Below are 14,601 nucleotides of genomic sequence, written 5' to 3' on the forward strand. Positions count from 1 at the left end.
AATAAAAGCATTACATTAGAGAGGTACGCTGTGAGTTAGAGTATGAAAGGACATTGATGTGAACCTATTAGCAATCTGATCCCAATTTACATTGATCCATTTATACTCTCCTTTCCACTGCAAAATGGTCAACCCTGACTAACACCTGGTTCTAACCATGCGGGATGCTATAAAGCTATCACTCTCATGTAAATCTTTTGGTTTTGTAATAACCAGCCACTGCAGTGGCAAAACACTTTTACCGTAATGCATTATTTGTGAACTAATACCTTTTTAGCTTTGCATCACATAACCAGCTCCATATATATTGTGGCTTTTCTAATATAGTAAACTTGTTTGGTACTTGGGCGCTTGGGTACGAGTTCTGTAAAACAGTCAAAATAAAAGTAAAAAAGCTGCTTCAGCAAATGTGTTTTTATCTCCTTTTTACACTATTGCTTTAGGCTAGGGTTTGGTGTAGGCGGTATGTTATGTTCAAATGCGATAAATCATTAACCTTTTAGCGTCACTCACTGTACATTTAATTTCAGAACTGCTGTGATACGTACAACAATTAACGTAATAAGATGTTGCCAGATTCATGTTCATCTGTTTTAGATAAAACTAAACGCACTTTTAGAATATCTAGATATTTCACTTTGAAAGTGTCATGAAATATTTTTCCCCAAAGAGCCTGGGTTGCATATATGCTAAAGAACACTAACTTGTCAAATTACATTTTGTATTTAAAATAATTCTGTATTAAAATTTCCGGGATAAAATAGCTGACTCTTGTGTCTTGCTAAGACTAATGGCATAGCTAGCACTTTTCTTTTTTTTTAACCATACATACAATGATTAAATAATATGGATAATTTGAATCATTTAACAAAATTACAGCTTTATTAATAATGACACACAATTAAACATTGTGGTAATTTGTGTAACTGATATAATTTAATTTAATTTTCACCCAATTAAATAAACTCTTTGTTTAGATCCTCATAGTTTTTTTTAAAAACTGTAGTGATATTTTTTAGGTTTGGGACAAGGGTAAAACTATTCAATCTAACTTCAAATAGATTTATTTTAAAGCTGTGGTAAAAATGTGATCTTATACAACACAAAGAAAATAGTTGAAATCTGTTTTAATAATTATAAACCCTAAAACCCTAAATAGACATAAAAGTGCCAGTAATTGAAGAAACAATCCTACATCAGTGTATGAAACTGTTCACCAATTTTGTTCACGTGTTCCCCATGAACAATGTGGGAATCACCATTCCCATGTTGTGAATGGCAGATAGGCCTGACTAGCTAAATAATCAGTTTTTCTTTTCCTAGTAATTGCTACCACCAGTATGTCCATCCTCTTCTCTGGTCATTGAATAAGTGGCATTCACCTGCCAGTGAAGAGCAGAAAGCATAGCCGTAAATACAATGTAAATCTTTGCTTTTTTTTCCACTTTAAAAGAATGTGGCACCTCTACGAACCACTTTTCCATCTAATTACTGTAGTCACTGACAGCATGGTAGGCTGGTAATTTGATTTATATTGAGTTACACAAGGAATGGATTAACAGCTAATAAAAAATGCATAGCGCCACCCTTGCAGTCACCGCATTTGTCACAGGCCTTTACTTTCCTTCATGTGCCCTTTATGCTGCGCTTTGAGCAGAGAATGAGAAATAGACCTGCATATTCATTCGCATTCTGTCTTATTCCCACTCTCTTCCCAAGATGCTCTCGGCTGGGGAAAAAGAAATGGATTTACAGGCCTCCGTCGGTTCATGTTATAGTTGTAAATTGCTCCCGATGCTACGTGTTATTGAGCTACCAGAGAGCTAAATGTGCACCGCTCATATTGGATTATTTATAAATGTATCAGTTTTGTTTTTCTAGGAGTATAGGGTGCAGTCAATGGAATAGAATTATCTAATAACTTTAAAAGACAGAGGATACTGCACAAAAACTGTGAAAAGTATAGACTATGAATGTGTTGTTATTATTAATACTGTAAATTTAACTCCTTAATTAACAAATAACAACAGATAATTAACACATTTATCACCAAACTTGATGAATTAATCCACATATCATGTAATGTTATGTTTTTTGTTTTTTTTGGTTACACATTATTTTAAGGTGTCAGTGTTACAGTGTAATTACACATTTAATTACTGAGTCATAATAATTAACTACATGTACTTACTATAGGGTTAAAGTTAGAATGGGTGTTTGGTTAAGGGTTAATTGCATGTAATTATGCATAATTTATAGTTATTACTACAGTAACTACATGTAACATGTAACAATGACACTGTAAAATAAAGTGGTACCATTGTTGTTGTTTTTTTACATTCATTTCAGGCATTTTTTTTTTTCAATAGTATGGGGAAATCACACTGAAAGAATCCATGACTAGTTTATCAATCTTATGAAGCTGTATATTATGTAAGCATTCATGTGCACCTGAATTTGTCATGGCGTCTTAGTGTTGAACCTGAATATATATCACATTCTTCCACCCTTATAGAGAAGTGCCTCTCAAGGCCACGGGTGCCACTGCTGTGCCTGATCAGAATGGAACACACAGACCTCTCAGGAAAGTCAATGAGATACTGTGCATTTTGTGTACACTGACTTAAACTTTTCAGAAACATCTGAAATAGATAGATATATAGATAGATAGATAGATAGATAGATAGATAGATAGATAGATAGATAGATAGATAGATAGATAGACAGACAGACAGACAGACAGACAGACAGACAGACAGACAGACAGACAGACAGACAGATAGATAGATAGATAGATAGATAGATAGATAGATAGATAGATAGATAGATAGATAGATAGATAATATATTTGTAGAATATATTTGTATTCTCATATGAAACATTACCCATATGGTCACCTTTAAATTACCACACCTCTAATTAAGACGCTGACTTACTGTATTAAAATAGCTTTAAATGTAAAAAAAAAAAAAAAAAGGAAAAAAAAGCTGTTTGTTCACCGTTCTGAACATTAGACTTCTATTTATTTCTGCACTGCATGTTAATTTAGCCAAACAAAGGTTATTCTTTACACACAAAGCTTTTCATTTTAATTATAGAGCACAACAGGGGACAATCCAAACCATCAACTGAACAAAACTTTATTGTGAATAAAAGCAATTTTCTTTATTTTATTTTAAATTCATTTAATATTTAGTTGGTGCTCAAGAAATACAGATTTTATTTGGGCTGTTAATTTAACATAGGGGTACGTTTACACGACAACGATGTACTTAAAATTAAAATGTTTTTCCTTCGTGTTTTTCGCTAGACAACAACATGGTCAAAACGATCTGCGAAGACAACTAAAAATGCTATATTTTTCATGCCAGGCCAGTAGTTGGCGATGTCACTTTGTAAAGAAACACTAATATTGACTCAAGAATTTGTGGACTCAAGAAATTGTGGCTTACCAAATGGGTAACACTTTACAATAAGGTCCAATTAATTAATGTTAGTTAATGTATAAACTATCATTATTAATTAACAATGAGCAATACATTTATTACAGTAGTTAGTTAGTTAGTTAGTTAGTTAGTTAGTTAGTTAGTTAGTTAGTTAGTTAGTTAGTTAGTTCGTTAGTTCGTTAGTTGACTGAAATGTTTAATTAATTGACAACCTTCTTTTTTGAGTGGGTTGTGAATGTTATTGTAGCATTGCAGTCCAGTGAAAAGTTGTGTCCAATTTTGTTGTTGGAAACCCTTACAAGACACAACAAGATGTAAGGAGGTTTGATCTTTGAGAAAACGAATCCCAAAGTGATTCTTACAACTTCACTGCTTTAAGAAGCAACAGTTTCAGCACAAGCTTGCAGGGCAAGCAATCTCAGCTGTCTAGAATCTTATTCTTCGAAGTTGTGGAGAATTGTTCTGATCAGAAATCTTGTTTTTTTAATTTTTTATTTATTTATTGTTTTATTAAATTTCAGTTTTTATTTTTAGTTAGTTTTGTTTTAGTTATTTTAGGGCTTCGACTTAAAAGTACACTATGTAACTTTGGCTTTACAATATGTTACACTATGCATACATAATGTACATTAAAAAAAAAAACAAGAGAAATGTTACTTTGACAACGAACTGAAATAAATAAGTTTTTAGTTTTTTTACTAATGTAGCTTAATTTAAAGTAATGTTGTTGTTTTTTTTGTTTTTTTTTCGGTTTTAGTTTTAGTTTAAGTTAACAATAATACACCTGCCTTGAATGAGCAGAAAGAGAAAATTAAGTTCAGAAGACGAACAACATATTTTCCACTTATTGGCTGGATGGATGATGCAGGATGAAGATAATAGAGGAAAAAAAAGAGAGAGACAGAGAGTGAGGCAGTAATTATAAGAGAATTAAATAGAGGAGAGTGAGCTCTAGCCAGATTAAGGCTGACTGCTAGAACAGAAGTAGAGCGCAAATAACAGGATCTCTCACTGCTATCCCTCCAACTTCAGCTGGATCTTGATTGTTCTCTCCCTGTGTGTTTATTGTGTCGTCCTAATATAATATGCCAGAACAAATACAATAAAACAGATCAGACTCTAAGATCTGATTGCATGAGCTGCATCATAGTAAATAGTCGCTATACACCTGTGACCACATATCAGATATTACCAAAATTACCAAATTGCTATGTTGCTCGGCAACCATAATAACCGTACAGTCAGGCTAATTAAGTAATATCACATGAGCAAGAGGGATGTTGAATATCAGCACAGATGATACTTGGCTGTAGTCCCAAAGTGTCCCAGTTTTGCCTGCCTATGTTTCCTAGTAAGTTTCCATGGTTGTTAATTAGTTCCACACACCTGTTTCTCTTCAGTTGATTACCCTTTCTGTGTATTTAGGCCCTGAGTTCTTTCTGTTCATAGTTTGGTCTCATCAATATTAATGAATAGCATTCTTGTTTATTCTCCTGTATATTAAAGTAATTAAAGATTGTTCTTTCGAGTATACTGTGCCGTGCGTGTCGTGATATAATATATACATATCTCCTCCTTGTCCACAACAATATTCGAAGGCCCCATGACTTGATTTAGGAATATTTTTACACAATTTCTACCTGAAAAAACATAAAACACATCATAACTCTTTATAAATTATAAGATATATAAGATAGCATTGATTTGTATACCTTTTCCAGGTCTAGAAATCACTTTCAGAAAAATACAGTAAAAAAAAAAAGACAAAAAAAAAGACAAACACATCATAGAAAAAAAAAATCAATAATCAAAAAAAATGGATTTTTAGTTGTTTTAGCTTAATTTAAGGTTTGTTTTGTCTTTATATATATAGACAAAACAAACCTTAGCCCAGCCCCTGGTTGAGAAAAATGGCCTATTAATTTATTGTTTATTTTGTATCTATTATATATTTATTTGATATCTATATAAATGTTTTATTGATGCCCATGCTTGCTGATTGGTGATTTAAGGATTGATCTTACCATTAGCTCAACCTACTTTTCGCCACCAACAGTGTGTTGTGCATTTGGGAATGTGTTAGTATATATACTTGCATGTAGAATCATTCACAGCTTTTGACAATGAACTAACGTCTAGGTTATGACTGTAACCTCTGTTCCCTGAGAACAAGGAACGAGACACTGTGTCGATTGACGCTAAGGGGAACGCCTCAGGTGTGACAGGTGTCTGAAATTACTATCAAATCACGGCAATCCTATTGACCGGCGACAGCCCATAAATCATTAACGTGCGACCTGAAAGTATATAAGGGCGCCTTGCAAACATGATAATCACCTTTTCGTCTGAAGGGACTGTTTGGTAGGCAGGCCCCAAGACATGACGAAAAGACACAGCGTCTCGTTCCCTGTTCTCAGGGAACAGAGGTTACAGTCATAACTTAGAAGTTCCCTTTCGAAAATGAACTCACACTGCGTCGACTGACATTAAGGGAAACGATATACCAACACCACCAGTGCATACCCATTAGCAGTGACAACTGTCAAAACCAGCAAATTCAAATGAAATGCCAGAACCACTCACCCTCAGGTCACACTGGGCTGTCAGTGACAGCACTGCCTACGGTCATAGCCCAAGCTATACGTTCCACATGAAACCTCCATAAAAAGTGTTTAATGAAAGGACTACCTGGGCCTGCTCAAGGGCCTAGGACCACATCTTCAAATTTTAGAAGGGGTCCCTTCTAGGGAATTTGGCTAGGGAACCCGAAGGAGCCCCAGCCAATCACTATTCAGGGGAACATACTCACCCGAAATGCCACCAGGAAGGCCTGAGCTGGTGTCACTTACATGGGACATTTCAGTCTGGCCAAATTTCTGTCTGTCCGAAGACAGAGCCTCTGGACACTTGCCTTTAGATAAGGCATCCAACCCGAGGGACAGCAAAGCTGACAGTGAACCACTCGGCCTGGATTGGGTATCCAGGAGAGCATGACTCAGCATAGCGCTTACAACCCTTGCCAGCGAGGGGAGTTTCTCTGCTCGATCCACAGATCTACCCAGCACTTGTGTTTCAAAACACTGAGGAGGCCTGAAAAGGCCTAAAGACTGATCTAACTGGGAGGCCTCACGAGAACCCTACGACCATCTGACTAGACTCAGGAGGCCAAGTACTCATTGTGACCCTCAATGAGGGAAGCACATGGTCTGCCTGGTAGCCTGTTTCAGTGAGTCTACTGCCCGAACTACTAAGGCCAACCACCTGAGGTAAGGCCTACCGCGCCCTCTTGGGGGCTGCCCAGTCAAGGAGGCCTGCTGAGCCCTACTACATAACAGCGCAGCCTTCGTTGGCAGATAAACTGTTTACACAGTGCCTACAGCATCCTGGTACCTAATCACATTGCCCATGGCAGTGTACTCAGCAAAAAACGCAGTACCCTTTAAGCAAGGGGAGTACAACATACACCACTCTGCCTCAGCGGAGGCCCCAGAGTCAGGGGCCTACCATCTGTATGCATGGGCGTCAGCTCATGGCAATGCTCTGGCTTCATGGGAGCGTACTTCGAAAACCAAAAAGAAGTGAAGGTTAGAACTTTCCACTTGACCCGAGCCATAATGGTGCAAGGTAGGTTAATACAGAACTGAAAATGAAGTACTAAGACCTACCCTGTTTCACCGGGGAATACTACCACCTAACCCTGAGATTTAATAGGATGCGGGCCCGCCAGCGGCTCTAGAGGTGACAGAATTTTATCTGCACCCAGCCTAGGGGAGTGGGGCTTGCTTGTAAGCCAACCACCTACAACCCGACGCTCGAGCAGTAGCTCAGTGAGGTGAGTGGAGCCTATTCTGGGAGCCCAAATTCATATGCTAGTACAAAACCCAGTCTCATCGTGAGGCGAAAGACGGCCTAATCCTGCTCAAGAAAGACCCATTGTACCGGGGAGGCCTTATTGAGGCCTAACCCAGGGTCTTTATAAATCATGCCTCTGCACCAAGCTGCATTACTCTTCTCGCCCCAGAATGCAGAAAAGGGGGCAGGCCTTGGCCTAACGACTCCCATGGGAGGAGGCTGTCATATAGGGATGCTAAAAACCTACATTCACAAAGTGAAGGGCCAAAATGCTTTAGCAGAATGCCTCCACTATCCCTAGCATAGCCTAGGCCAGCCTGTAAGCATAGATCTATCTGAGGGCTCGGAGGAGCCACAGCCTTACGATAATTTATTTTTTTATTTTTCATACGAGGGGCTGCAGAACCGCTCAGCCTACTGAAAACCCAAACAGGTGTGTGTAGAAAAAAACAAACAAGCGGTAGCATAAACATTCCCATTCTTCTTTCTAGAATGACGTTCTGCCACTTAACTCTCCGCTGATAACATATTTCATATGAATGAGCAGCAGCCTCAAATGCTCTCACCATGAGAGGAAGCCTAAGCTATAAACATAGTTTTACAGCTAGAATGAGCGGTGGCACACCTGCTTTAACTTACAGATGACAACAGGGGAATCCATCACATACTCACAAAAGTATACGTATCTCAGCGGTATACGTGGTCCTAAATGCAGCTGAGCGTGCCTTGCCTCTCTGAACTTTCCAACCACTGCCTCCACGGAGGTGCCGAAAAGCTCGGAGGGCGAAGCCAGCGAATCAAGGAGAAAGCCTTTCTCCCCAATGTCGGCCAGGTTCAACCACAGATATCTCTCCGTGGCCACTATCGCCACCGTCGACTGGCCGATTGCGGCAGCAGTCTGTTTGGTAGCCCGGAGAGCTAGATCTGTGGTGTGGCACAGCTCAGTAACCGCCTCAGGGACCCCACCCCCTGGTCGAGATCTCTCACCAGATCGGCCTGGTATACCTGCAACACCGCCATGGTGTGCAGGGCATCACCGGCCTATCCCGCTGACGTGTATGGCCTGCCATTCAAACTGGCAGGGTTGGAGCTCTCAGTGTCGATGTCCGCTGTCCTATCCCCTCAATATTAGTGAGACTAGCCTGCTGATGTCGGTGGATACGGGCAGAATATGGGTTCTTCCATGTCCTCTCAATCTCAGTATGGACATCGGGAAGAAATGGAAGGCTCACCTGAGCTGGTGGTTTATGTCCGGGGAGAAACCGCTCTTATCGCGAGTGATTTTTCCCCCAATTCGCAGCCACGGCAGCTGCAACCTGCCTGTGGCGCGTTCCATAACACCAACCACGCTCAGCATACACGGGGCAGGGTGGCTGAGAAGATTTTTGGATCTATCCGATTATCACCACCCTCATCAGCCATCTCCTGTTCGTCCGGAAGAGTACTCTCTACAGTTCTTTTTTTTTTTTTTTACTTTTATCATCCACCTGCAGCTCACCCTCGTCAGCCGCCAACCCCTCTCAAGGTGATCGGCGGGCTCCATCTGGGAACCCCATAAAGCACGTCGCCGCTCTGTTTTTTTTTTTTTTTCAGCACAAGCGGGACCTGAGCCGCGAGGTCCAGACAGCGAGGTCCAAACGCCGAACCCTCTTCTCTCGAAAAGATGATTGCAAGTTTGCAAGGCGCCTTTAGATACTTCCAGGTCGCAGGTTAATGATTCATGGGCTGTTGTCAGTCAATAGGATTGCCGTGATTTGATAGTAATTTCAGACACCTGTCACGCCTGAGGTGTTCCCCTTAGCATTAATCGACGCAGTGCGAGTTCCCGTTCGAAAGGGAACAAATGTTTAACAATATAACTTTGTATATTTTTTTTAAAGAGCAGATTCTAATGTTTTCTGGCATTTTGTGTTTATGTGTGTGTCTACAGGTTTGATTACCAGGAGCTGCTACACAACTCCAGTTTTTGCCTTGTTCCTCGGGGCAGGCGGCTTGGGTCCTTCCGCTTTCTAGAGGCCCTGCAGGTAGGTGACTCTGAAGTTTGCCTGTCTAAAACACTTTCACTGCATGCTTCATTTCATAACAGGTGTTTTTGATTGATTTGGATGTTTTTAGGGCTCAGCCGTTTGGAGCCCTGAGGTTACACTACTCTGATGTAGGGGTTATTGATATTGACATTCTGTCATCTTTTCAAAAACACCCAGAGATTCTTATATTGAAGAGGAGAGGTGAAGAGAACTATTAATAAATCGCTCACTTGCTTTCTTTTTTTCTCTTTCTTTCTTTCTCTCTCTCTCTCTCTCTCTCTCTCTCTCTCTCTCTCTCTCTCTCTCTCTCTATGTGTGTGGTTATTCATTAGTTCTTTTCTCAGTCTCTCCTCTGAGGTTAGTCAGGAGAATCAACTATGCAGCTGAAACTCCACTTACATCACTTTTTTTCTTTTTTTTTTTTGTATTAGGAAAAAAATACAGTTCAGTGCCTCTACCACATAACATTTGTACATTATATTATATTTTGATGTTCCCAATACCAATTAAGCAACTATTTTAATCTAAGTTTGAGAAGATGAGCTGTTTTGTGAACTGTAAAGTATGTGAAAAGTGGCATATAAGCAAGTAACACCTATGAGCAGTGATGCAGAAAGCATGAGATGAAACTTCAGCTAGAATGCAGAAATTGTCAATGCCACACATGGAGGATTCTAAGATGAACAAAGAGTTTGCATAACACATAATAGTATTAATATTATCAATAGTAACTTGGAACATTATTAAGTTTACAGTATTTTTTTAATGATATACTGTATGGTATAGATATTCATATACATACTGATCACTTTAAAAAATTATTTTAAAATGTAAATTTACTGCCTTTGATGTCACATGATCTTTCAGAAATCATTATAAAATGCTGATTTGATGCTCTAGAACGTCTCGGTGACGTATGGTAACCCTCGTTCCCCGAGGAGGGAACGGAGACGTAAGTCAAGACTGACGAATGGGGATCGCTTGCGAGCCTATCTACTTTGAATGAAACTAAACGAGCCAATGCACATTGGCATGCGATAATAGCACCAGCTGCTGTGCATCGCGGTGCGAGCATATAATGAGCAGCACGTGTGTCGCATTCTTGTTTTTCCGCTGAGGAGCCGGACCTGTGACTCGGCCGTACAGTGGAAGCTCAGCAACTGTGGCAAGGGGACTTACGTCTCCATTCCCTCCTCAGGGAATGAGGGTTACCATACGTAACTGAGACGTTCCCCTTCATCAGTCACTACTACGTAAGTCAAGACTGACGAATGGGGATATCTATCAAAACGCCACGGCTGCTGGCCCTTCCAGCGCTCCGCTTGAGCCTCCTGGCCTGACTGCAGTGTTGGGCAGAAAGTAGGAGCTCTAAGCAGAGAAGGTCAGTCACTGCTGTTCCGCAAGACCCACTCTGTATTGGATAATGCTGGGAAAGCGTGCCCTTGGAGAAGGGAACGCTGCGGAAGCCACATCCTACCCCGGAGGGAGGCACTGTGATGGTTACACACATGGACTAGCCAAGCAGGGTAGTACAACATATGGCAGTCTCTGGGGTGGTTTCAGCCTAGTTATAAGGGGGAAAGAACACCAGCAGAGGAAAGACAAGGGCTCGTCCGCAGAGGAGCTGATCGTGGAGGAATACACATATGGGGTCGCTGCAGAGACCGCCACATATGGACACCCAGCCTATCACAGGTTCCACAATGCATACAAGTGTAGGCCTGGCGTCAGACGCTCCGCAACGTCTGACTGCCGCAGGGGTGATGGAGGAACTCACAGGGTTAGCCATTTCTGGGGAACACTACTGGAGCAAATAGACGCAAGTATCCGGCCCATGGGGACGGGAGTGGTGTTGCAAGCCGACACTAAAAACGGGTCTTTCGCGCTACTGGCCACTGGGCTGCATCACCACAGACCGCTCCACCGGGGCGATCTCCACGTAACCCTTAGCTGCTCCGCCGTCGTGGGTAATGAGGGAGGAAGAGGCACCAGAAGGGTTTTGGGCAGAAAAAGGTGTCCGTCCATGCTCAAGGTGTCCGACATTTGCTCACTCTCCGATGCAGCGACCGACATTTGATTATCTGGTGGAGCTCCAAAAGAAATGACTGGGACCACCTCGGACGGCTCAGCGCGCTCTTTTGGAGGCTCCGCAGGTAGCGTTATAGAGGAGTGAGGGGCCCAAGGAGACTGGCTCGGCAGGTTACCTTTCACTGTGATCTGCTGGGCAGAAGAAGCGCCTGATCGGGGAATAAGCGAAGGGGCTCCACCTCTTTTGAGGTAACGGAGTCTCGACCGTAACGCCGTCATGGTCATGTTCCCGCAATGGGAACATGAGTCATCCATGAGCGCCATTTCAGCGTGCCTATAGCCCAAGCACATGATACAGCGATCATGCCCGTCAGCCAGTCAAACATTGGCCGCATCCAGAAACACACGATCTGAATGACATCTTGAAAAAGACGCAGACAGACCATGTTAGCTCTTTCAGAAGTGCTCTGAGGTGCTGAAATGCACAGGGGAATGCAACCTAGTGTGAGCACTCACTCTCAACATCACGCCCACTGAACCAACAAAGCTATGAAAACAGCTGTTTATGCTCTTTGAAGAAAGACGCGGAGAGATCGCGACCCCCGCTGTCCCGCTGTCACACCAACACTAGGAATCAGAGAATCTTCTCAGCAGAGACTCGAAGACACAGCAGTAGATCTTTGCAGGAGACAGGAACAGCATACACCATCTGGCTCCGAAGCGAAAGACAAGGATGCGACGCACCTGCTGCTCATTATATGCTCGCACCGCGATGCACAGCATCTGTCATCTATCACAGTAGATAGCCTCGCAGGCGAACCCCATTCGTCAGTCTTGACTTACTTAGTAGTGACTGACGAAGGGGAAACTGAGTTGATGCTCTTATTATCATCACAAGTGAAAATAATTTTGCTGAATAATATTTTTGTGGAAACCTTAATACCTAAAATCAGGATTCTTTGATGAATATAAATTTTAAAAGAACAGCATTTATTTCAAATAGATTTTTTGTAACAAAATAAATACAATCTTTACTGTCAGTTTTTATTTTAGACACTTAATTAAAAAAAAAGAACACAATTAAACACTTTTCAAGTAATACATATAAAAAAGCGAGTTTGTTATATTTAATTGATAGACCAATAGATGTTATAGTATAGTAATATAGTAGTAATGAAAGGTTATTTTCCAAAAAAAAAAAAACCTTGGTAGTACCATTACACTTTGTGGTTCTTTTTATCTTCATTCATATATATTAATATAACAATAAGTAAAATGTAGGTGACTGCAGCTACATATTTGCCCCAGATAAATGTTGTGTAAATAAAAAAATAAATAAAAAAAATTCTAATTATGAAGGCCACTTTATGAGAAATAGTCCATACTCTAATATGTATAATAATAAAAAAGTGTCAATATGCTTCCAGTGAAGACTCAGTCTCATCTTTAGCCAGTCAAAACTGATATTTGTCAGTCAGATATGGGAGGTAAACACAGGGTGTTTGAATTTCCTCAGTATTTTTCACATCTCTCCAGCAGTTGAGTGAGGCAGTGGCTCCCTGCGTTGTGCTCTTTGATGGGAGCACTTTGAAAAGAGACATCAAAAGGCTTTTAGATGGTGGTGCATGTGGGGCAGTCCTTGTGTTGTCAACCATCCCGATTAAAAAAAAAAAAAAAAACACATGGTGTGAGAGAAGGCATGTGTGTGTGTGATGGAAGGTGTCTGTGTGAAAGGTCAGGTGGGATTACCAAAGCGGTGGTCTCTACCTCACTCCACTATCTGGCACAAACCTCCTTAAGTCTTCCATATGACTGTCACCTTTGAATGCTGGACGGTCAGGTGCAGTCTTGAATTTAAAGGCCTTCTCACCCAAACCTAAACCTGCAGACTACCTGCCTCCTTGAAGACCAATTATACAAATATATGATGTTATTGGTTATGGTTTTGTTTTGTTAGGTAGAGTCTTAGGGGCTGTTTACACGACACCGTTTTCAACTAAAAACTTTTTATCCCGTTTTGGCCGTTCGTTTACATGACAACGCCGTTTTGGGTGCCTGAAAACGCAAACTTTAAAAAAAAATGGTCTAGGTGTAAACTACAAAAAATGTGAATCTCTGAAGACAATAAAGTCAGTCAGTCATTACTAGGGAGTTTTCACGCGTTTCACTTTAGAATACTGATCCAAATAATTAGTAATTCCTTTAGAAGAATGTAGTAATATTAGAGTCATTACTATCGAATACTTTACATAAACCTCAAAAGCTTACAATGATTTCAGTCATTGCATGCTTTTCACTTTAGAATACTGATCCAAATAATTAGTAATGCCTTTTGAAGGATTTGGTAATACTTGAGTCATTACTAGTGGGTTACCATGATCTTCACTTTAGAAGCGATTTATTGGTGAAAACGGTCGCCATTGTAAATCTGCTTTCTATCAATAGGCTACAGCTCAATTTTATTAGGCCTATTTACCATATTTTCCAGAAAATTTGTCAAACCTGGTCAAATTTGCGTAGTTGAGAAAAAAACATAGATAAGTTGCATCTGTATATATTATTATTAGATTCAGAAATAATGTAAAATACTGGTAAATAAAATGAAACGTTAACAAACTCTAAACACTGTAAACGTTTATTTTTCTTCCCCTCACTCTAAATCCTTTAAATTTAATGGTAGGCTTATTCAGAACAGAGAAAAAAGAGAAACATATACATAAAATAAAAATAAATGATTTAAAAATCGAAACTGAAACTGAACCCTGCAGTGGGTTCACATACCTCTCATTCGGCATGAATCATTTACATGAATGATCCACTCAAAATAGCATTCTTCACACACTCACAAATGTGTTTGGAATAACAACACGAGCATTTCGGAAACAAAACGTCCATTGCCATATCTTAATTTCAGCTCTGGCGGCTTCCTCTGTGCTTGATAAACAGTGATACGAACAGTAACGATGGCGTCAGTTTTACCGTATCAGTTCCAGCCTGAGAGTCGTAATCCTTCGGAAGTGCAGCAAAATATTTTTTTTTTCATAGTTAGTTCTTGTAATGTAGTTAACTAATGTTAACAAATAGGAACCTCATTGTAAAATGATGCCGAAGAATTTAGAATTCCTGAACATTTTAGAATTTAGAAGCTATTGGCAAATATAGAAAAAAAGTCCACAGAGAAAATGGCATTGTTTCAAGGTGTCAGTGTACATTTTGACAACAGTTCATTGATTGAAATGAACACTGTG

The 14,601-nt window shown here is 40.2% G+C and overlaps 1 protein-coding gene across 1 annotated transcript in view; it reads left to right on the plus strand.

The window, feature by feature from the left end:
* Positions 1-14,601, plus strand: part of LOC311068185 (exostosin-1) — a 345,962-nt gene that overhangs the window by 246,645 nt on the left and 84,716 nt on the right. Inside the window, exon 3 of the mRNA XM_084090477.1 lies at positions 9,229-9,322. Within this exon, the coding sequence (XP_083946603.1) occupies positions 9,229-9,322 (94 nt within the window). The remainder of the gene's footprint in view (positions 1-9,228; positions 9,323-14,601) is intronic.

The sequence above is a fragment of the Abramis brama genome, assembly GCF_963993115.1.
Source record: "Abramis brama genome assembly, chromosome: 18".
NCBI lineage: Eukaryota > Metazoa > Chordata > Actinopteri > Cypriniformes > Leuciscidae > Abramis > Abramis brama.